This window comes from Dermacentor variabilis, chromosome 5, assembly GCF_050947875.1.
Source record: "Dermacentor variabilis isolate Ectoservices chromosome 5, ASM5094787v1, whole genome shotgun sequence".
NCBI classification, from domain to species: Eukaryota; Metazoa; Arthropoda; class Arachnida; order Ixodida; family Ixodidae; genus Dermacentor; species Dermacentor variabilis.
This window is the reverse complement of record NC_134572.1, coordinates 18,322,654-18,347,644: the sequence shown is the minus strand read 5'-3', so window position 1 is coordinate 18,347,644 and position 24,991 is coordinate 18,322,654. Positions and strand designations below refer to the sequence as shown.

The window sequence follows — 24,991 nt, the reverse complement described above, 5'->3', positions numbered from 1 at the left end:
CATTCAGTCAATCTAAACTGTTAGATTATCTTTCTAGGAACCTTGGAACATAGGTACTATGTCAGGAGATTGCTTAATCACAAAGAAAATTGCAGCTGAAGGCACCTCATAATTATGAAGATCAGAGTGCTCGTGATGAGCAGGATCACTTAAATGGGAATGGCTGTGCTGCACTGGTGATCTCGCAGCTCATGCTATACTGGATGCTACCAGCTGCATCAAGTTGGGAGGTCCACACAGAGAGCATGCCACGTTCCCACTAGTGATGGCTGATAGAGCAGTGTCAAGGGGCAGCCTGAGTGAATTTTTCATCTTTAAATGTGAAGTAACAACCTTTGTCATCATTTGCTGACTGCAATTTACTACTAAGATTTATAAAGGGGACAGTGTGTGTTGTAAGAGCTGGTATTGTATTTGTGCATCAGTAGCACTAGTTCTGTGGCATGTGTTATTCACTTTCTTGTTAAAAGTGGTATACTTTTTTCTTGTTAAAAGTGGTATACTGTTACTTTGGGAGAACATAGAGGTTACAGCCCCAGAAATGCTGGAAAGAGGCGTTAATTTGAATGGGTGACCCAAATGCATTGTTTTCATTTATCATGCAAATCCTAATTGATAACTACATTTTCTCTGTAAGAACAAGCTTTTTGACCTCCAATGCTCTCAGGTGCACAGCACAGAGTGGACAACTACCAGGCATTGCACTTACTTCATGTACATATTGCATTTCTGGCCATGTGAGGGAGAGAGGTTAGGTTAGTCATTCGTTGGTCACTCACACTCATCTGCACTCTTTCACTAATCTGTCTGTAGATGCAATCATTGTGTAGACAGGGTGCATGGATTCATTTTCTTATAAATATTTTTCTCTATGTATAAAAGCCGCAGCAGTGCATATTATTTTTCTTCTGTTGTGCACATTTGTGTCTATGCCGTATTGTCTTTATTAGTATAAACAGAAGCCAAATAGAAGTACATTATGGTGATGTAACTATGCTTTTATTGCATTTTCTTTCTCTTACAGCCCCAGTACAAGGTAGCTGACCCCATCTGCACATTCATATTTTCTGCTCTCGTGTTGTTCACGACTGTGTCGATACTGAGGGATGCCGTGTTTATCCTAATGGAAGGTGGGTGTCAGGAATCACGCTTTAACATTTGTTCTTTGTATAGTTGATGTTCTGTACAAACTCTACCTATTGCTTTTCAGCACAAGCATGTGCTTTGTTGTTAGGTTGAATGATCCCACCAAAAAGGTCGGTTTCGGCCGAAAAGCAAAGCATAGATTGCAATAGCACACATGAACACATCTTACTTGATGACCACGGTAACTCACTGTCAAAACGCTGCAGTGAGGAGACGCGGCAGCAGCGAGCAAATTGACTTTCGTGCTGCTGCTCGCATCAACACGAATTAAACCACGAAAACACAGCGCAGCACAGACTTTGTATGCGCAGATGACATTCGAAAAACAATGGCCTGGCCGGGCCTGCGTGGCCACCTGGGCCACCCGAAATAGAATGCTGGGTAGAGGTCTCCACATGACGCTGGAAATGAATGCCAAGGGCCAGATGTGGTGGAGGCCTTATGTTTGCCCATTCATGCACTGGCCCTGATAATTTTGAGAAGGTAGATAGAGTGCAGTGACAAGTCCCGAATCGCAGGTATGGCTGGCTTTTGAGGCGTTTGTTCTTAAGGGGCCCCTCACCAGACGCCATAGCAAATTTTGATTATCCACTGGAAGTTGTTACTTGTGTCGTCTAGGGTGCCGTCTGCCACAAAAATTTTTCAAATCGGCTCATTAATAGCCAAGATAGAAATATTTCAGTGCCACGAGCCCATGATTTCAGGAGGCGAACTCCACTGCCAAGTGAGACACTCTCTCCACTCACCTCGTCTAGCCTCTGCAAGTGAAATTCCTTCACTGCATTCTCCCATACAGGACCTCGAGGATCGTGTGACGCATACGTCACGGGCCCCGCCTTCATTTTTTTTTTCTCCTCGCTTTTTTTGCAGCACGGCACACTTCCGCTGATAGCATCGCGCACGAGCTGTTGTGATTGTCTTGTTTCACGCAGCTGTACACGAAGACACCTGACTAGCACTATAAGTCACTGCTACATGAATACTGAGGAAGACACACGCGGATCACAGAGCATGATCCCGCGCTGGAACATGGTAGAAAATGACATAGTTTCGGTGTCTGTGTGCATGACTGCATGACGTGGGACAAGCAGACGAATCGGAAGTACATCTCACTTGCTGCGTTGCGAACTAAAAAAAAAAAAGAAAAAGAAAACATGCAGACACTCGGTTTGTGTGTTTTATTATTTCTCTAAGCTTTAATTCATCTATTCAAGCAACATATTACACAAATAACAGATGTTGCCTAGAATATTTCTCGAAGTAACGTGTCACCACGAGCGACGTCACAGCACAAACACGTGTATGTCATCCTCCGGCTTGGAACGTGGCAGCCGCGAGGAGAAGGGAAAATGGCATTCGGTTTAAAATTTCAGATCTTTTCATGGCGTGTGTGATGTAGTACTTTGCTGACACGGTCCTTACTGTGCATTGTATGCTTTGCGCTTGTCAGCTCAAAGTGGCCAGACCTGGCCATTTTGACAAACGGCAAAAAGCAACCATTTTTGCACTACAGTCTTTCTGACAGCATATTTATGAGAGAAACGCATGCTGTGTAACACATCTTAGCGTGAACTTGCCGTCGCTTCGCTAGCAAATATCCGGGCAATTCATTTTTAGAAATTTTCTGTCTAGGTTTTACAGGGCAATCTAAACACAACAAAATCACCAACGCTGTCTCATTGAAAGAGACATGTTTAGTTCAAAATAGCTATAATTTGACGAGCATGGACAGCTAAATTGTGGGCTATGGCAAATGCATAACATAGCAGTTTATATGTGTATAAAGATGCATGTAAACGACACACCCCACATTGCGTAGATGCAGCAGATGCACGTTTCACTGGCACTTTCACCTGTCTGCTGCACTGCTGCTTTGCACCTTTATGTCTGCGCCAAATTGCTATAGTGAGTAGGGCGGGTGCAGAAAAATTGTGAACCAGTCTTGCACTTTTCCTGCACCTTTTGAAACAAACTGTGTGGTTGACAGTTCACCATCACTGCACTGTTGGAACCAGTGATAGGGAGCAACACCTTGTGAATGGATTCAGATGGTGCAGTTGAATTGAACGGACCTGTTGTAATAAGGAGCCACAGAAGGCGTTAATGTTCAAAACATTCACTGATTTGACAGAAGGGAACATAAATTTGTCTCATTTGGTGCAAATCTAGAATGTGTTGAATGCTGAGAGCATTTTGAATAAACACTGACAATTGGGTTACTAGCAATGTATTGTGTGACCATCCATCAATATTTGGTGGAAGCATCCTTTTGATTTCAAGTCCCTCCTTTCGGTTTTTAATTGATCGGGCTTGATTTCCAGGATTTCCGAAGGACCTCAACTATGCAACTGTAAAGTCTGCACTGCAAAGTATCAAAGGTGTCCGAATGGCACACAGCCTCCATGTGTGGTCATTGACGGCTGACAGACGTGCCCTGGCTGTGCACTTGGCTGTTGGTAAGTACTGTGATTTGCATCATCTCTTAAAACCAAGAGTACAACTGTAAGCAATGCAAAGGGGGACACTGAAATTGTTTTCAATCAACTACGCTTGTGTGCAATTTTTTGGTTTGAAGTAGATGTAAAGCAGATAGTTTGAATAGTTATGAGATTTGCTTCGAACCTTGACACAACAGCCAGAAGTTGACAAATTAAAGAAAGAAAAGTCATTCACACGCAAAAATTGGAATGGTTTTATCTCGAGAAACAGTTTATTTTTGTAGTGCTGTTAATAAGATATTTACAAGCAAAAGTGCAAGATGTTCAAGGTTATTAATAATGGCATCAGTACAGAAAATTCACTTACAGGCTTTTGCTCAGTGTTGTGCATCAGCCTACTGGAAATTTCGTGCTATAGTGGTAATTTAGTGATATAGTTGCTTCGCCCACCCCCTCTCCCACCTCTATCGCACACATGTGCACACATGCACAGATTCTTGGAAGCGATGTTCTGCCATTACATGGCAACACTTGCAGTGCTTCTCCCATTCAATATGCAAATTATTTTGGCTGCTAGATCACTGGCATCTTATACTTCCTAGTGGCAGATAAAATGAAAATGCTGTATCCAGCACTGCATAGCATTCGACAAGAAAGAAGAAAAAAAAAATACAAATAGGACTTGTGCCACCCTCTGTTGCCTTTTGTGAAGCTACCTTATACTGTCTCCATACAAACACCAATCAGCCTGCATTGCCACTGCACATTTCTGTGACTTCATAGGTGACTCTGACATTTACAGATCCCGACACTGACCAGTCAGCTGTTCTTCAAGCAGCTCAGAAGCTTGTGCGAAAGAGCTTTGGCATCCACGGTTCCACGATCCAAGTGGAAGTGTTCAGCGCGACTGAGATGCTCTCTTGCGAAACCTGCAAGGGACCGTGACATCCTGCCGACCGTTTTTTAGACTTAATTCAGCACACATTGAGTGGAGGAGTCATTCAATGAAGTGCTGTTGCTTGTAGCAGTTCTCAAAGCGTGGAAATTAAAAAAAAAGTGAATTCCTTCACAGTCTTAGTGTGCATCCAGAAAGTGAGGGGCACACTCTGCCATTGTGTGGATGCACACGTCTCAGTTCCTAATTGTGCACCTAGGTCGTGAAGGAATTCGACTTTTTTGTTTTCTTTCTTTTTCGCTTCATTACTTTTGTGTTCTCAACGATTTCACAAGCAACCTTAAGCAGTGTACCCAGTCGATCGCCTTCAGGGATCCACAGTCACTTTTTAGATTTCCCATGGCCAGGCACTGGATGCATCAGCACCTACAAGCAGCAGCGTTCCTGGCACTGTTGCAAATTTAACACTGTGCCAGAAAGAGCGCTATTGCTCGCAGATACTAATGTATCGTGAACTGAGTCATGAGAAATGTTGAGAAAGTGATGGCTTACCCGAGTGTGAGTCACTGAGAATTGCACCAATCCTGTAAGTGGTTTCATGCTCACGAACATGTGTACAAGTCAACAGCTGGTGTGCTGCCAGGTGTTCTCACCTGGTCACATTGCCTGAGCAGCCACAAGTCTGCTTGCTCATAATAGTGCCGTTGGTGGCTCTGATTTAGTCATAACTGCATTCGTAGTATATACTTTGGCTCACTTGTGGTCAAGCAAAGCGTTAGTATGCTAGCCACAATCCTTTCCTCTGCTGACATGCGCAGCTCTCTAATGTGCTGTTCACTTATTGCATTCTTTCCAAGTGCAGCTTTCGATAGTCAATATTTTCCTGTTGATCATTATGAACCTCTAATAGTTTGAACCGTACGGAACATTCAAATATAGATGCTACAACTTTGGGCTTCTCATTTTACAACTTCTTTACTTGTTTGCTCATTTCTTGCTTGCAATAATGCCTGTGTACATGTATATGTCAGAAGGACATGAAAGTTGTGCGTTGAACATGACAGCTATTCTTTTTTTCTTCCACAAAATAATTTGCATTTATCTGCTATGTACCTCAAGTTGCAGCTGGCTCACTATTCAAACTTTCAAAGTAATCGGAAGTCACATTGAATAATATGAATGCTCTTAATTCAATCTAGCTTTCCTGTTACAGTAGAACCTCATTTATATGTTTTGGAAAAAAAATGCAGGAGATAACTTGCTAGCCAGTAAAATGTATAATCCAAAGAAACTGAAAAATTTGGCACTCCAGTGTAGTTAACATCTACATAATGGGAAGTGTGGCATGAATTGAAGCTCCACCGAGCTGGTGGGGCCTGAGCAGCCTGAAAAGCACCTAGTTATTTTTTGCGGCTTCTGCAAGCTTACGTTTGCGCTCCTTGAATTCGGCTTGCGTGAGCAACTTTTTCGAACGGAGTGTTTTGGTTTTTGGCGAAAGTTCTGATGTGCCCACTTGGTGGCGCAAATGGTTGTGGCACAAGGCAAACGTGGACGTGAATCGAGCTGGTGGAGGGACCTAGTAGAGGGATTGTGACTGGAAACCAAAAGGAAATCGAGCTCCTAGGTGGCGCTGGAATACAATTACACCAGAGCTCACGTGGTGCTCACTTTATGCTGCCTGCAGCAGGGAACCGAGGGTGGTGTGTTTGGGTTGTCGCCTATTAAAAGCATGCAGCACACTTAGAATGGCCATACATGCTGTGACACAGATATGTGGAGATGTTTATTGCATTCGGGTTGGTGGTGATAGCTGTGAACGCGGCATGCAATGACTCTTGACAAGATTTTCTGGTACAGGAATCGGAAACTTGGTTGCGCTCTGATGTTTTCATGTGACATGGTTAGGGAAGCGTTGGGGTGGTTAGCTACTGTTCTCGACTGCGTTCGCCTCGTGCCTTTTCTGGTTTACGTGGTATCTAGAGGCCGAAAAATGTATCATATGATGGCAGTTTGGCGGTGTTCTGAACATTAGGACCAAAAGGTCGTGTTTTCCGGGTACATCTTAACTGGTAAAAAAAGAAATGTAACTGTATTTGGTCATTTTTTGTGTTCTCAGTCATGCACATTCGTGCTGGAAATCATATAAAATGGGATTGTGTCAAGAAGGTTGTACTGTATTTGAACTTCTGGCCCCAAAGCAAGCCATCATCAGAATTTGTTGCAAAGGCAGATATCTTTATTGCACAGGGTAATGAAAATGCAGGCAAACTTGAATCAACTACATAAGTGTCACATGTTGAAAATTCAGTACACTCGTAAATTGTAGTATATGTGATGAATGCTGGATGGCAAGGCTTCATAGGTGTGTATCGCAACCGTGTTAAGATCTCGAATTACATGTTCGCTATTGAACAATTCAAGCAAAAATGTGCTCAGAAAGTGTTTGAACTGACATGAGTCAGCTGTACTGCATCTTCGTCATTACAATGACATAGTTGAATATGCATTTAAAATGAGTCACTTCTAGTTTTTCCATGGAGAAATGACATGTTCCTCTAGAGCTTGTTCCATAGAAGTAAGAAATACAGTTTGATACTTATGTCTACCTTTTAAGCATTTTTTAGCCAAGACCATCACCTTTTTGCATTAAGCGCAGACCAAACTGTCACAGCCTTCATATCATCAGGGTTGCCAAAGTGTGCTCATTATCCACGATGAAAACAATGAGTGATGTGCTCCTGAGCTTCTCCATGATGTGTGTGTGGAGCACTGTGCTGGCAAAAGCAGTGAAGCAAGTTCTACACAAACAACCTAATGTGTGCAGTCCTGATAGTAATTGAATTCATTGACCTTGCTATAAATCTGTCTGGGTATTTAGATACTACTTCCTTGGTCAGAATGGTGCTTTGTTTTTGTAACAAATTGGGAAATGTAATGTTTGTCAGGTTCCTTTGATTTCTTAGCCTGTTACTCTAAACTGTTTTGTGTCAGCCAGGCTGTTGGAACGAAATACATTTAGCTTTGTTTTTAGTTTCGTTCCACTAAAAAAAAGTTCCATTCAGGTTCTGCTCTGTAATGAAAAAATAAATAAAGAAATGATCTGTAACCATTAATAACGGTTTTGGTTCATATGCAAAATGCAAAAATTTTCAAAGCAAAGTAACAATAAAAACATAGTATTTATTTTTCTCAATAGTTGAATTATGAAATCATGCTCAGTGCCTTGATTCAAGGCATTGAACATGATCAAGTGTACTCGCCGAAATGCGAGACCACTGTTCTGATAAAACTGAACGATAAAATTTTGGTGACCAACTGTTGTATCTGTGGAAAACGAAACAAGCTCTCCAGCGCGCAAGCCCTTGGTTTTGCTACAATGCGATCTGCTAGTGCACCGAGCGGCAGGCTTAGATTACTGGAGTGCTCGACCGGCTGTCACTCACACTGGCCTTGCCTGTGATACAGCTCATGCTGTTGTTGCCTGACATCGGCTGTTTTGTATTGTCAACTTTCCACATGAACTTGGAACCGATAAAAAAATAACAAATAATGTTTCGGTTATGCTTTTGTCTAGGTTGAAAATATTGTTTTTTTCGTTTTTCATTTTTGTTTTCATTCCACGCTGAAACACTGGTATTCCGACGCGTTGTGCTGCTCAAGGTATCAAAATAATAGCATTGTGCTTCGATTGCCATTGCAATGTTGTCTAGATGTCTTGAGGCGATCCCACAATTGATGCTGGTAAAGAGAAATGGAACTCGTTTGCAAGACAAGGGCAATTGGTGGTTGATTTGGCAACACACTGTGCAATATTGGTTGGCTAAAGCACGGGTAGAAGTACAAACAGCATAGCAGCACAGATGTAAGCTTTAATGCATATTCAAGTTGATGTGTGAGCACAAACGCCGATTGTTGCAGCATTGAACTGCAAATGTTGGCAGGTGGTATGTGCGTGATCACAAAGTAGTGGCCATTGCACACTTTCACAATTGAGCTTATGGTAGACATTTAGGCTGAAATGCAGCATATCTGTACCGCACAAAATAATTTAACATGGGCAAATAACATTCAACAACAGTAAACTAATGCTGGACAGTTGATGCACCCCTTTGTAGTGGTCTTGGTAATAATACAGCGTAATAACCATCAGGAAAACTCGGCACGTACAACACCCAATTGTGAACTTAGCTTCCAGAAAGCATTTGCCGATGATATGCACTAACTGGCTTCATTGGGCTTTGGGAAGCAAGCACCTACTGCACACAGTTCAAGCGCACACTTTTTTTTATACCTTCTTTGCAGCTTTTTGTTCTAGCCTATTTTTGCAGTCTAACTTGGTGATCATCTTCCATGCCGGATCACATCTTTGCAAAGCTTCCCTGAACTTCTGTCGCAATCAATGTGTGATCACTCTCATTTTACTTGCATGCAATATCTACAGCCACATCCTTTGCAAGTTTTGATGATGAGCCTTCGCTGCATATAGACCTTTAGGAGTAATGTGAAATGCCCAAGCCCATCAAACACAAACACTTGCAATAGCTTGTACATAACAGCCAGCTCCTCTTTACTCTCTGTAGATTTACCATATATTCTGTGAGGAGGTTATTCTGTGACATGACTGCGTTATTATTTGTGTTTGCAAACAAAGTGCTTGCTACCACGAAAAAACATCTGTGAATGTTTTCTTTTTTCACTGTATTGCCTACTCTCTTCCTTTTGCTATAGGCTGGCTGGCAGGCCGTGCACTGCTCATTAGATCTGCCTTGCAGTGTGGTGCTAAGATGTAGCAAAATATGACAGGTGGTGCTTTTCTTTATGCTCAGCAGAGCTTGTGTGACGAAGCGCAGCACATTTGTGCATAGCTACTTGAATGCCAGCGTTCTTGTGTTTTGTACCAAAAATGACATGCAATGCTTAAGTTTCTATGTGCTGTGATGTCCACCTTTTTTTTTTTTCAATAAATCATTATGGCACTTTGTGAATTTCTAAAGGCCACTGCAAATGAGGTCATCAGTTCAGGGTTAAGTAATCTAAAGTATGCAGTGTGCCATAGCGCAGAAAGTATTTTATCCTGAGGAGTACCACTCTCGTATGTCTACACAGGGTCTTCTGTCGCTTTTTTGTAGGACACGGACAGGAGTTGGTTTCATATCAGTGCAACAAGCTTGTGCTCCCAAGTGATGTTGACTACTTTTGTTAATGTTGGCAAGGGTTGCCACAAGTGTCTGGCTGCATAGACTAGGTGACTAACTTGCACAGTAATCAACGATTAGTAAAGGAACTGTGTAGAAACCAGCGGAACTATATAAAGCAAGAAGACATGCGCGGAACACTCGTTGGATTTCCGTGTATGTCTTCTTGTGCTTTAACTTCTTGCTGGTCCTACCAAGGCTAATGTACGAACTTTCCCAGCAAGTGACCGTAAAAAAAAAGATATATATATATGCCAGTTCTTTGCCACATGTCATGTGTAGCCTTTACTCGAGACAGGCGCATTGTGGCTTAGAGCATGATGACACACGAAATTTGCAAGCTTTGTTGTGATTACATAGTAAAAATGTTCTTTTTTTCTTGCAGTACTTGGCAATTTAATACCGTTTCAAAGTTTTTGTTGTAGAATCCTGGCATGGGGACGTTGCTCAGTGTTCTAAGTATGCTAAGTATTTATGACACCTTGTTCTATCTGCAAAAATTTTATGAATAATGACTGGATGTTGTGCATACAACACTATTCTCTTTAACACCACAAGTTATAGCGAGCATCAAAAAAGAAAGTATATATGTAGTTCTGCTGAAGCAGAAGAGTCGAGTTTGTTCAATGTGTACAAAGCACCATTCTTTATGTAATTAAGGACTTGTTTTGCTTTACATATCTTACTTTGGGCAGTATGCAATATATATTGTGCAATACAAACGTATGATTTAGCCTTGAAAAGTACATAGCAAAAGAAGCTTTTTTAAATGCAATGTTTATGCAGGTTTCAGATCGTTACATGTAATATTTTGTGTTTTGCACCTTGTGAATAACATATAAAATAGACGCTATATGTTTGATTTATAGAGTCCTCCAACAGAGCATTTAATTGAGAGAATGCTTCAGCGCTCACAGATGGATCACAATTGTCCAAGAATGTAATTATTTGGCACTGCTGATCCACATAAGGTAAACCACGAATGTAAAGCTTTGTCCGTGACGGAACATTGATGCAGGGCTGTTTATGGCTGTTATGGTGTCATGTTAGAGCTTGGCTGTCAATGTTGATTGGTGAATGGTGAAAGCTGCAATACCGTTTCTTTTTTACACCTTCATACTAGTGCTAAATATTTTCTATTCAATATATTACCAGCTGAGAATTGGGGCCCTGCATGTTATCTGGTAAAATACAGTAAGCACTGCCAGAAAAAGCAATTGCCAACCAAACTAATTTATAGCTTTATAGTTACTGCACAAAGTGAAAGCCACATCATGATGAGAACTTTAATGGCTCGCATTCTTAGAGCGTGCAGCTTAATGTATACAGTTTGTTTGCAGCAAATCTATTTCTTGTAAAATAGGTTTGGACCTCTAGAACCAAACTTTATGGCAGCACTCAGTGGCTGGAGAGCATCCACTTCCAAGTACAAGACACGCTTTGCCACCCATTTCAATGTTTCAAATTGTAGACCTGAAACCATGCAGACCACTTAGGTTAAAAACTAATTTCTTTTATGTCTTGCTGCAACACTGCTGTCACCATCCACCCCACACATTCGGCCTGCCTGAATGCGAACATAGTGTTAAACCTGCTTTTCCCATTTTGTCTTCTGTGATGTGGTGTTTGCATTGAGTGATGTAACTTCAGAGACCCAAGGTAGCAGGTGCATTCCTGAAAGGGCTGAAGAAACAAAAAAAGTATTTATTCTATAAGTGAATTGTGTTGTCGTGATATAATAGGCTTGTGGTGCACTTGTACATCGGTTGTGTTCACTGAATATTGTGTACATGCACGCAACAATGCCAACAATCAATAAGAGACATTCCATTTTTTTACCCACTTTTTTCCGAGCACAAAGTCATATTTCCCGTGTTTTGGAACACAATGTGCCTGTGATGTACTTTATACTGGAGTAGATTGGCCTGCATGGTCTGCTGTGCAAGCAAATAAAATATTTTCATGAACCTCTCTTTGCATCTTTACTTGGTCATATGCAGCAGTGGTAACACAGCCCAACACCAATGCTTATTTAACTAAAACTTTTGTGCAGTAAGTACTTGCCAGTATAGCTTATGTGCAGGCTGCAATACAGATTTCTACACACGCTTGGCAAGTAATTCAATTTTTGTCATCCTTGGCTTGTTTTAATGGAGCCGTGGTGTTCCACGTGGTGATCACATGGAACACCAGTGTGCTGAGTGACAGATTTCAGAAGCAAATATCTTGGAGCTGCAGGTAGACTTGCGGATTCTTTAGTAGTAGTAGTTTGTCTTTTCAAAATTTATTTTGTAGAGTAGTTTACAGAAAATGGGGGGTCCCAGAGTACAATACCAAAATGGGACTTCTGGTTATTAAAGTACATAAAACGTATAAGTATTCAGAGCGTATAAGTGGATGTGAATAAAGTACCAATTTGCATCAATTCTACATTTGTGTGCCCCATGGTGATAATGTCAGACTTTGATTACTTGATTTGGAGTTATTCTCTTAAAAGAAGCACTGACGTGTCTGTTAAAGGTCCAACTTCTCTAAAGCCCTAGAAAAAAATTCTGGCAAACGTTGGCACCCTAAATAATTACACAGCACTATTTGCCTTCATGAACCGCTTTAGATACCCAGAAGGAAGATGCATCCTGACACACTGGCTTGCTCCACTCCTGGGGATGTCTTCTCGGACAATCACATTTGGAGATGTCTAGGTGCGCTGATTGGCTAGTTGAGCAAAATTGGTTGAGCTGATTTGCTGGTTCAGCAAAACTGCCCAAATCATCCAATACGCGGGGTACTATGTTGTGTGAAAGCAATAGTATCACCGAAAGTGGTAATCCGAGAATACCACCCATGATCGCTTCAGCTGCCATGTAATAGTGCAATGAGAAAAATAAATGCCCGATGATAAGAGTACTCCCCAATGCGAAATTTGAGCGCAGCTGTGTTAGTGTTTTCATTTCGTTATATATTGAGGTAAAGAATTTGGCACTGAAATCACTGCATCGACTGGCGATAGGCTAGTGCCATCAGCGCCTTCACAAAGGGCCAGTGCCAGTGTTCCCATGCCAGTGTTTCCATTATGGAAACACTGGCATGCATGCTTACGCTTGATCCAGGAACGGGCACCAAAGAGCTGCGCTCTAATATTATTGTGCCATCTTGTAGTCTCGTGCGGAACTCTGTTCTCCTCCTCACCCTTTTGCCATACTATCCTCCTCAGCTTTTCTCCTCGCACTCTGTTTGCTATGGCCATCGTTCATCTCCCCCTGTGTTCCGCATTTGCGCTTTCATCCTTTGCCGTGCTCACTCACTCGGTTATGAGGGGCACTGAGGCAAGCTGATGCTCAACACAGGAACGGACACAAAAGAGCTGTGCTCTAAAATGCTTGCATATAACGTTGCCTTATAGTTGTCTCTAATGCACACAGACCACCTAATGAAATAGTGCGTGATATCAATGGTTTCTTTGGAGTTTCTTATATTTGGCTTACCGCCATTCTCGGGTCACTGTGGATGTGCCATTCCTGGCCAGTCCCCATAATGGGTGTGTCCCCCTATGACACGAGGCATAGGAGCCTTGAGAGGAAGCTTTAGCTTGGGTGCTCCTATCTAACCAACCATGCCCATGTAAAAGAAGAAATCATTTTTTCTCGGCAACCACTGCACCAAATTTGACGAGGTTTGTTTCTTTTAAAAGAGAAACTGAAAATCTAGTGACTGTTGGTTTCGAATATTTTATTTAGGTCATCAATATTTTATTAAAAGTTGGCAAAACAAAATTTTCAGAAAACAAAGCTATCAAGTTTACAACTCTCCAACTCAGCAAGGAAAAACGATATCACAATTTTGTGAATAGCATCTGATTTTGTGAATTGCAGCGGATGAAATTGATGTTGCACATGAATCTCAAAAAATTTAATAATATGGAAATACAGCTTTTGCAGAACCCTTGTACACAACGTAACCAATTCACATAAGATATAAATTGGCATATTGAATGCGTCTGCTTTGAATGATCTAATGGATTCCATTTAGAGAATTGCGATATCCATTTTTGATGCAGAGCTAGTAATTTATAAACTCCGTGCATCTATTTTCGAACTTTTGAATTTGTGAAAATTCTTGTAACAAAATTCAGGCCCTAAATTAAAATTCCACTTCCAACAGTCACTAGAATTTAACTTTCTGTTTCAAATGCAACAAATTTCATTAAGATTGGTCCAGAGGTTATCTCAGAAAAACGTTTTTACGTTTTACATGTATCTGAATAGGCCACGTTGGAGTTGGGTCCGAGCTAAAGCATCCTCTTAAATGAACTCGTATATTTGTACTGTGGTAGTAGCGGTATAATATGTACGTGTCTTTCCTCTCTCTGCATACACGTTTCAATATTGTTATTCTCCTGACAAGGATCGAATGTCACCGACGTCTTGCAGTGTGCATCCACCTAAACTGGTGGTTGCATTTCTGCATAGCTTTTGAACAGTCATCATCATCATAATCATCATCATCATTATCAGCCCGGTTACGCCCACTGCAGGGCAAAGGCCTCTCCCATACTTCTCCAACTACCCCGGTCATGTACTAATTATGGCCATGTTGTCCCTGCAAACTTCTTAATCTCATTTTGTTGCTTTCATTATGGAGGACTACAGTGGCTGTGGAGCCGCTATAGATATCTTTCAGTATTTTTACATACGGCTCGTCTACACCCTGATTCTGCAGTGCCTCCATGACTGCTGAGGTTTCAATTGAATCGAACGCTTTCTCGTAATCAATGAAAGCTATGTAAAAAGGTTGGTTATATTCCGCACATTTTTCTATCACCTGATTGATAGTGTGAATATGGTCTATTGTTGAGTAGCCTTTACAGAATCCTGCCTGGTCCTTTGGTTGATGGAAGTCTAAGGTGTTCCTGATTCTATTTGCAATTACCTTAGTAAATACTTTGTGGGCAACGGACAGTAAGCTGATCGGTCTATAATTTTTCAAGTTTTTGGCGTCCCCTTTCTTATGGATTAGGATTGTGTTAGCGTTTTTCCAAGATTCCGGTACGCTCGAAGTCATGAGGCATTGCGTATACAGGGTGGCCAGTTTCTCTAGAACAATCTGCCCACCATCCTTTAACAAATCTGCTGTTACCTGATCCTCCCCAGCTGCCTTCCCCCTTTGCATAGCTCCCAAGGCTTTCTTTACTTCTTCCGGCGTTACCTGTGGGATTTCGAATTCCTCTAGACTATTTTCTCTTCCATTATCGTCGTGGGTGCCACTGGTACTGTATAAATCTCTATAGAACTCCTCAGCCACTTGAACTATCTGATCCATATTAGTAATGATTTTGCCGGCTTTGTCTCTTAACGCATACATCTGATCCTTGCCTATTCCTAGTTTCTTCTTCACTGCTTTTAGGTTTCCTCCGTTTCTGAGAGCATGTTCAATTCTATCCATAATATACTTCCTAATGTCAGCTCTCTTACGCTTGTTGAGTAACTTGGAAAGTTCTGCCAGTTCTATTCTAGCAGTAGGGTTAGAGGCTTTCATACATTGGCGTGTCTTGATCAGATCTTTCATCTCCTGCGATAGTTTACTGGTATCCTGTCTAACGTAGTTACCGCCGACTTCTCTTGCACACTCCTTAATGATGTCCACAAGATTGTCGTTCATTGCTTCAACACTAAGGTCCTCTTCCTGAGTTAAAGCCGAATACCTGGTCTGTAGCTTGATCTGGAATTCCTCTATTTTCCCTCTTACCGCTAACTCATTGATCGGCTTCTTATGTACCAGCTTCTTCCGTTCCCTCCTCAGGTCTAGGCTAATTCAAGTTCTTACCATCACTGCAGCGCACCTTGCTGAGCACGTCCACATCTTGTATGATGCCAGGGTTAGTGGAGAGTATGAAGTCTATTTCATTTCTAGTCTCGCCGTTCGGGCTCCTCCACGTCCACTTTCGGCTATCCTGCTTGCAGAAGAATGTATTCATTATCCGCATATTATTCTCGCCATATTCCCCCACTGCCTTATCTCCAGCCTGCTTCTTGCCTACCTTGGCATTGAAGTCGCCCATCAGTATAGTGTATTTTGTTTTCACTCTACCCATTGCCGATTCCACGTCTTCATAGAAGCCTTCGACTTCCTGGTCATCATGACTGGATGTAGGGGCGTAGACCTGTACAACCTTCATTTTGATGTAGGGGCGTAGACCTGTACAACCTTCATTTTGTACCTCTTATTAAGTTTCACAACAAGACCTGCCACCCTCTCGTTAATGCTATAGAATTACTGTATGTTGCCAGCTATATTCTTATTAATCAGGAATCCGACTCCTAGTTCTCATCTCTCCGCCAAGCCCCGGTAGCACAGGACGTGCCCGCTTTTTAGCACTGCATATGCTTCTTTAGGCCTCCTGACTTCACTGAGCCCTATTATATCCCATTTACTGCCCTCTAATTCTTCTAATAGCACTGCTAGGCTCGCCTCACTAGATAACGTTCTAGCGTTAAACGTTGCCAGGTTCATATTTCAATGGCGGCCTGGCGACCTCCTATATGTGAACAGTGCAGTGCATGAACACATGAGGTTGTGTGTTCATAAAGTGAAAGTGAAGATCATTGTACGCATCACATTTAGTTGTACATATCATGTAATTGACCGCTTTACAAAAGCATTGCTTCACATAGATTCCAACATATGTGTTGGATCTGCATAATTTTTTTATGACAAATGACATCGTACTCAACTTTATTGCTACACGATGTCAACAAATTTTGTTCTGCGTCACGACGTTAAGATGATGTCTATGATGACACCAGATCCAGCATTGTGAGGTCAACTTCAGCATAAAAATATGCTGCATTTCCAGACTGATATTTGCCTAGTGTCATTCTTTTATGTGTGACGTGCGTTTCTACATCCAAATGATGTCTCAGGACTCCTTGAACTCAATTGCTGTTAAGATGCAATTATCTGCACTTGACTCTTAGATAGGTATAGAGAAACAATGTGTTCTTCAGATGAACATAAACATGAAAACACCAGCACCACTGGAAGAAATCCTGGACATCACTAAGAAGCTACCCCACACCAAGATTCATGAAGCTTGCTTGTAGCAACAGATGCTTGCTCTCTACAGTGCGATCCATTTGCATGCATGCTATATGAGTGGCAGCTGGTTAGTAAGCACTACGTGAGGCTGCTTTCAATGAGTACCATCCTGTTCCTTGCAATTTCCCCATAGTGGGTATGCACTGCTCCTACAGGTCAAATTTCCAAGTCTTGCTTAATGCATATTGCCTGGCTGTGCACGACTGGGCGCTGCAGTACTCTGCACAGAGTGAGGCTGACAAAGCCACGTGCATTTGTCAATGCCTAAAGCAGAAATCTGTTCCACTTGTGTAATCATCATACCTTGCTGGTGAAGCAGCGCACTGACATGGACACAGTGAAGACACACAAGACGACACTCGCTGCTAAAGACACACAAGAAAAGATGACACTCGCTTCTGAAGACACACAAGAAAAGACATGTGTTGTGTGTGTTGTGTGTCTTCACTGTGTCCGTGTCAGTGCGCTGCTTCACCAGCAAGGTATGATGATCACTCACCAACTAGCCCAACTTTCTACTTTACTGCACTTGCGTAAAGTAGCTTTGGTGTAGTGGTTAGAATGCTTTGCTCGAAAATACAAAACACGGGATATACATGACTGCAATGATGGTCTAGTGGTAGAGAATCTGCCTCTTATGTGGGAAGTGCTGGGTTCGAAAAACAAGACGAAGGGGAACCCACCAGTTCCCCTGTCTTAGTGCTTGGCTACATTCAAATTCAGAAGGTTTACTTTTCTTGAACTTTTTTCCAAGAAAGGTACAGAAGCTAAAGGTATGGCAATACCTGACAGAGGCCTCTGTATCGGTTATACATAAGTACAATACACATACAGCAAAAAGTTTGCAGCATGTGGCAATTTTCTTTTATAGAACAAAAAAGCGGTATATTCACAATTCACTCTCAGAAATTTGTACGCTGCCTAACAATACAACTACGTGAGCTTCATATACATAGTGTTATAATCAATTTAACAGTGTGTTGCAGACAATACAAAGAAAAATAGATAAAACACAAGGCAACATTCTCTTTAGTTGGATAAAGTAAAAGTGGATACATTGGTTAATAATACTTCCTTTAGCTGTTTCTTAAAGAGGTTTCGACTTACTTAAAAGTTCAAATCTCTTTCGAGTTTATTAAGAAGTGAGGAGGAGGAGGAATAAACTTTATTAATTGAAATGAGCCGACGGTAAAATCGTCAGAGGTGGGTGGCGTCCCTAGTCCAGCATGCCGTGGGCCTGAGCTGATAGATTGGCCCTGCTCACCAGGCGATGCTGGTCTTCAGGGCTCGAGCTTGTCAGCTGGGCCTCCCACTGCTCGACGGTTGGTCCGGTGATGGGTGGTGTCAATGGGTTTTGCTGACATTCCCATACCATGTGGTAAAGGGTATTGGGCGTAGAACAGATGGCGCATTTTTTAGTATAGCTCGTAGGATACATGGCGTGTAGCAGGGTGCCGTGCGGGAATGTGCCGGTCTGTGGTCTTCGGAAGATCACCGCCTCTTCTGTTGTCAGCTGGGGATGCGGGGGTGGATAGATCCTTCTACCCAGTCTGTAGTGGCTCAGGATATCGGCGTATCTTTTCGGGACGCTATTTTGTTGGTCTACCGGTGCTCGTGAACCTGGTGGGATAGCCCGGAGAATGTGATCTCGGGCAGCGGCATTAGCCGCTACATTACCCGCCAGGGACTCGTGTCCTGGGGCCCAGACAATGTACACTTCTGGAAAATTGTCTCGTTTTTCTAGGATGCCCAGGGCCTGTTTGGAAATGCTTTGTTTGGAAATGGATTGTTTCCCATAGTTAGTCCTTGTTATTGGCATGTGTCATTTTTGCTCTCTAAAGTAGTAAGATGATTTATCAATGCTGCTATTTATGTATAATTTTTCATGATGCACAAAATGTAGCAGCTTGTAATAAAATATTTGGTCAGCTCTTAACATCTGTCCTAAATATAAGGGTGGTGTTCTGAGATTCTGTGGGTTCCCTTTATAGCGTTCATAGCAGCGAAGTATTTGTTTCTGTAATGCCAATAATTTATCGTAATTACGATGTGTTGTTTTTCCCCATAATAAGTTTCCACAGCATAATTTGGAGTAAAACAGTGCGTAATACACAGATTTCATTAGCTATACAGGGATGAAAGCCGCCGCTTTGTATAAACACCCTACAGACTTTGCAAGCTCTACTGCTAAACAATTGATATGAGCATTCAAAGATACATGCTCTTCAAATATTATAACAAAAAAATTTTAGTGTATTGACTCTACAATTGACTCCCCATAAAATGTAATTTCCAACTCATTGTTTATCATTTTATGAGCTGCATTAAATATGATGTATGTGGACCAGGATTGAAATGTACATTTCCAAATAAGTTGCGATTTTCAATGCCTGCAGAGCACATGGCGCAACAAGCTTGCCAGAGCTTACACATGTACATGCATGACCATCAAAATGCAAGGTGATCAGCTGCTGCATTCTCATCACCAGGATCACCACACAACTGTATAATCACCGTAGTAAAATGTTTATTGCTGCCACCATACCATACAAAAATAATGAATGCAAATAATAGTATGTGTTGATGTGTACTGTGACAAGTGGTCGATGGCTCAACATTTGCGTTGGATCAGTAGTAGTCGGGCACTGGTGCGCAAACGACCCGGACCAAGTCGTTGTACTGGACAGGGCCATTTGGTGAAATACGGGCCTCTCGAAATATCGCTTCCACTGAAAAACAGCAAGATGAAAATGCCAAGTCAGAGAAAACCACAAATTGGACAGTGCAGTGTCGCATAACAACTGCTTGTAACGAGCACAGATGACACTCATGCGCACAAAAGAACACCACATAAACTGATTAATGTGAAAACAAACTTGTATATACATCTGCTGTCGAAAGTATATAATATTGGCAGTTCATACTTTGTATCAATGGAGGTGTCCATTACTAATGTGGTTTTCGCATACTAACTACAGATGTTTAATTACCCCATTTTTGTGATTAAATAAAAGTTTATCATTAAGCATTCATACCTGCAGTACTTGCTTCCGAAAACGTTTAAACAACTTTTAGGACAAATATTCTTAATCTGCGAAGCTGCCTCAATTACAACTGTATAAACATGGGCAGCACTGGTAACTAAGTGCAATTACAACAGCACACCACGAAAATGTAACTCGAAACGAAAGAAGCTTTGGTAGCAAGAAAAGCATTTGTGTTGCTGGGCTAGTTGGCACAAATTCTAAACCTGCAAGCATTTTCCCTTTTAACTATGTGGTTAAAGCTCCAAAAAATCTGAAATGTGACAGGGTTCTGCAATATGTTATAGTTGGGGTAGAATGCTCTTGGTTTTACTCGAAAGAAAAAAAAAAGAAGAAAGAAAAAGGCAAGCCAATTTTTTTAAAAATGGAATTCAGTTAAAAACAAAACTGGCAAGTGATAATAAATTTACCAGAGAGCTATGATGAAGATCAGTGTACGGCTGTGAGTATGTGAAAGGTAGTGAGGAACTTGTGCAATGTAATGATGCACATAAAGATATTTCATTGCTGTCATGAGCCAAGGAGCAAAATGTTGAAGAAAGGCGTCAAAGCGAAGCAGTCGAAGAAAAAAGCTACTGCATGTGACATGAAGTAGGGAATGAAGAAAAGCTACCCAGAGTTGAGTACAATGTGCAAAACAAGGGGTTACAATAGAAGCGATGTAGTGACAGCGTTATAGAAGAAACAATGCAATGACACAGCAAGGAAGCAGAACAGAAGGTATAGGCCTAGTGACACTCTGGGACAGCAGGATTTGTGCTTGGACCATGGTGCCAACAGTGAGCTTCAAGGATGCAACCAGTGGTGCTTTGATTGAAGCAATCCGTGGTATCCCAGCAGCCGCCACTGCAAGCCTGTTCAGGGACATAGCCAACATGGCTGGTTGAGATCTGGCCAGCCACACTCCAGGTGTTGTGGTAGCCCAGGCCAATGTAGCTACATTCTGCAACATCCAACTATGCATCTATCACACCCACACTCCTCTTTATATCTGTCACCTTTGCGTGGACGTCGTAACTGGCAATGTAAGCAGAGAGAGGTAACTACAACAGTGTGGACGTTGGAACCAGCGATAACACTCTGTGACATTAGTACAGTGACATAGACAATCACTTACCATCTCTAGGTGGTACCAGGTCATTGCACTATTCTTTAGGTGTTAGTGCTGAGGGCTTTGATATTTCATCTGTGCTTTATTAGTATGTCTTTCTTTCCGCAGTTTAGGGACTTTGTGTGCCGCGATTGGTCCGTTTAAAGTCTGCTTCTTGCTTCTTTGAAAAAAAAAAAAACACTATTCGCATAATCGCATTTTATGATGATTGACTCTCTCTGTTGTCCTCATGGTGACCATGGCAATTACAATGTTTTATTGCAGTGTATTGACTCATGTAATCCATGTGCCACCTTCTGTGCCAATAAAAAAGTATATAGTGGACCATTAGCAAAGTGTTGCTGCGCATATGTGAGAAAGGTATTTTCCAACAAAAATACTCTGCAAAGTATTCATCATCATCATCAGAAGCAGCAGCCTATTTTATGTCCACTGCAGGACGAAGGTTTCTCCCTGCGATCTCCAATTACCCCAGTCCTGCGCCAACAGATTCCAACTAGCGCCCACGAATTTCCTAATTTCATCGCTCCACCTAGTCTTCTGCCATCCTTGACTGCGTTTCCCTTCTCTTGGTACCCATTCTGTAACCATAATGGTCCAGTGGTTATCAAACCTACGCATCACATGACCTGCCCAGCTCCATTTTTTTCTCTTAATGTCCACTAGAATATCAGTTATACCCGTTTGCTCTCTGATCCAAGCTGTTCTCTTTGTGTCTCTTAACATTATGCCTAGCATTCTTCATTCCATCGCTCACTGCACAGTCCTTAACTTGGTCTCAAGCTTTTTTGTCAATTTCCAAGTATCTGCCCCATATGTCAGCACGGGTAAAATGCACTGATGGTACACCTTCCTCTTCAATGATACCGTGAGCTACTGATGGGAGCTTACCGTTGTCTGCCGTATGCGATCCAACCTATTTTTATTCTTTTAAGAATTTCCTTCTCATGATCAGGGTTCCCTGTGATTAGTTGACCTAGGTAAACATACTCCTTCACAGCATCTAGAGGCTGACTGGCGATACTGAACTCTTGTTCCCTTGCCTGGCTATTGATCATTATCCTTGTTTTCTGCATATTAATCTTCAACCCCACTCTTACACTCTCTCTGTTCAGTTCCTCAATCATTTGTTGTAACTCGTCTGCAGCATTGCTCAATAGAACAATGTCATCGGCAAACCGAAGGTTGCTGGGATATTCGCCGTCGATCTTTACTCCTAAGCCTTCCCAGTTTAATAACTTGAATACTTCTTCCAAATGCGTAGTGAATAGCATTGGAGAGATTGTGTCTTCCTGTCTGACCCCTTTGTTTATAGTTATCTTCCTAATTTTCTTGTGTGGAATTAAGGTAGCTGCAGAATTTCTCTAGATATTTTCCAAGGTATTTACATAAGCGGTCTGTCTTCCTTGATTGCGTAATGCCTCTATGACTGCTGGTATCTCTACTGAATCAAATGCCTTTTCGTAATCTATGAAAGCCATATAGGGAGGCTTATTGTACTCTGCGGATTTCTCAATCGCCTGATTAATGACATGGATGTGATACATTGCAGAGTATCCCTTCCTAAAGCCAGCATGTTCTATTGGTTGACTAAAGCCCAGTGTTGCCCTTATTCTAATGGAGATTACTTCGGTGAATATTTTATGTAATACTGGCAGTAAGATAATGGGCCTATAATCTTTCAATTCTTTAACGTCTCCCTTTTTTGTGGATTAGTATGATGCTTGCATTCTTCCAGTTTTCTGGGACCCTTGCACAGTGGTGTAGCTGGCACCCGGGGCCGATAGCTCTTCTGTCCCCCCCCCCCCCCGTGTGTAGTCGAGGAAGGCGAGGATATCGACAATTTTTGGGTATCTTCAGACGTATATTCAACATCTTCATAAAACTTATCTACTTCATCATTATTGTGACTGGATGCTGGAGCGCAGGCTTGTGCTACCTTTAATCTATACCTCTTATTAAGTTTGATTACGACTACAGCTACCCTCTCATTAATGCTGTAGAATTCGTCAATGTTTTCCCCTATGTCCTTATGAATTAGGAGTCCTACCCCGTATTGCTGCTTATCTGGGAGACCTCTGTAGCAGAGGGCATGGCCGTTATTCAGCACTGTATAAGCTTCGCTAGTTCTAATCTTACTAATGACAATTATATCCCAAACAATGTCTGATAGTTCTTCAAAGAGTCCTGCTAAGCTAGCCTCACTCGACAGAGTTCGGCTGTTAAAGGTTGACTGGGTCAGTTTCCATTGGCGTCCTGTCCAGACCCACAGATTCTTCATCAGGAAGGTGGTGGCCAAATACTGCACCAGGGAGGCCAATTCCTCATCATGACACCATTAACCTTAAAGAAAGCCAGTTGCACATCTAATGCAAAGCAACTTTGCCCTCCTGTAAGAAGATAAAGAGTCTCACAAGCTGCTCACACTTAAGCTTCTCCCATATGAACGGATATTCAAGGGCTTTCATTACAGGTTATGAAGAGTAAATGCAAATCGACTGACAAAGGGCGTCTCACCTTCACGCGGTGTCAACTTCTCTCCCCAGTTGAGGAGAATGCGCCGTAGCTCTCTCCCCGAGATCTGACCAGATCCAGATCTGTCGCTGGCTCGAAAGGCTTTGACAATCTCATCCGGTATGCTTTCCTTTTCACTATGTGCGTGCATGATCTCCAAGAAGTCTGCAAATGAGATCTTGCCTCCTGCATGGGTGTGAACAATAGCCATTGAATGATTGATTGTCAGAGTTTAACGTATGTACCTGGAGGGTGAGGCTACAAAATAATTTTGACTACCTGGGAAGCTCTTCAATATATCCCTTAAGTACAGAGACACTGCTGACTTGAAACAGAAAGATTTGTTTTGCATGTCGCAAAATATATACAAGTGGGAACCAAGGCAACGGAAACAACAATAAATACAAGGTACATGACAATGAGGAACACAACAGGTTGCATTCCTCTGTACCCTAAATCTGTACACGCCCTACGGTATATGCATTTGATACTTAACAGGACACAATATGGCTTTGCCCGCACAGTGTGAATTCATGAGGAAAATGCAGTTTGTCTCGATCTGGTGGTTCAAATATGGGTCATAGCTATGTGTGTGCTAATTTAAACAAAGCACATCTGTTGTATCGGTGTTCTTTGCTGCTCTATGAATTTGTGAGTACCTTAGCCTTGCTCCGCGTGTTGATAATTGGCCAGCCGAATAGTCGTTTGACCTCAATATCATATATTTACCCTAACAGCTGCGAAATCATTTCTTATGGAAACAGAAAATTTTATGTAGTCCCGTAACTGTCATCTGCACGCTGCCAATTAAATTCGAGTATGAAGCAATAATACTGAAGAACGAAGAAACTACTTCGGTAACCACGATCGATGCATTTTGCTAGCGCCAACGGTATACCTCCGGCAAGCAGGAAATTAGCCACTTACCTTTATCTTTATAATACTTCTTAAGCTCCGTAATTGTAGGACTTAGCCCCAATGACCGCATGATCAAGGTAAGCTCGTCGAGGGTGCGAATTTGTCCGGAATGTGCATTCAGATAAAAGCAGTCCCGGAACTCTGCAACAGATTGGTGTAATTCCACTGCGTTTAAAGAAGCTCCCATGCAACGCGGTGGTTCCTAACGTGGTCACTTGTAACCTAAACATATCCAATAACATAAATAACGCAATCAGTGCGGTCTTACCATCAATATCTTGTTCTCTGAAATACCTCGCCTGAAAACCGAAAGCAGCGATGTGTTACGACAAATGGTACCACGCCATTTGAAACGTTAAAGAGAACAGAAATAGATTAGACTTTTAACGAATCAGAATAATCAGTGAACACTTACCATGCTTCTTGGTAATAAACAGAGGAATAAATAATGTGAAATACTAAGTGTTGCAGTAGCAGTGGGCTTGTGCGGAATGTTGGACGCGGGTCAGGTCTGGTCAGGTGGACTGTGCACGCATCCTAAATGCACGATGAAAAGATAGTGCGACTTTTACATTTGTACCGCTTGCAAGACAACAGTTAAATATCTAGTGCCACATATATGTATATATACATAT

General features: G+C 41.9%; 2 protein-coding genes across 4 annotated transcripts in view; one reads left to right on the top strand and one right to left on the bottom strand.

The window, feature by feature from the left end:
• LOC142582329 (proton-coupled zinc antiporter SLC30A2-like) overlaps positions 1-11,645 on the top strand; it is a 70,101-nt gene extending 58,456 nt beyond the window's left edge. For all 3 annotated transcript variants that reach the window (XM_075691912.1, XM_075691913.1, XM_075691911.1), the window contains 3 exons: positions 1,025-1,130; positions 3,468-3,602; positions 4,387-11,645. In XM_075691912.1, the coding sequence (XP_075548027.1) occupies positions 1,025-1,130; positions 3,468-3,602; positions 4,387-4,529 (384 nt within the window). In that variant the 3' untranslated portion in view covers positions 4,530-11,645. The remainder of the gene's footprint in view (positions 1-1,024; positions 1,131-3,467; positions 3,603-4,386) is intronic.
• Positions 11,646-19,279: 7,634 nt separating this feature from the next.
• Positions 19,280-24,906, bottom strand: LOC142582327 (calmodulin-like protein 4). Its single transcript, XM_075691898.1, has 5 exons — positions 24,772-24,906; positions 24,625-24,655; positions 24,366-24,497; positions 23,442-23,624; positions 19,280-19,498 (listed from the first exon to the last, which is right to left on the bottom strand). Exons 1-5 carry the CDS (start codon positions 24,772-24,774, stop codon positions 19,398-19,400), a joined length of 450 nt encoding a protein of 149 aa, XP_075548013.1. The 5' UTR covers positions 24,775-24,906; the 3' UTR covers positions 19,280-19,397.
• Positions 24,907-24,991: the final 85 nt, after the last annotated feature.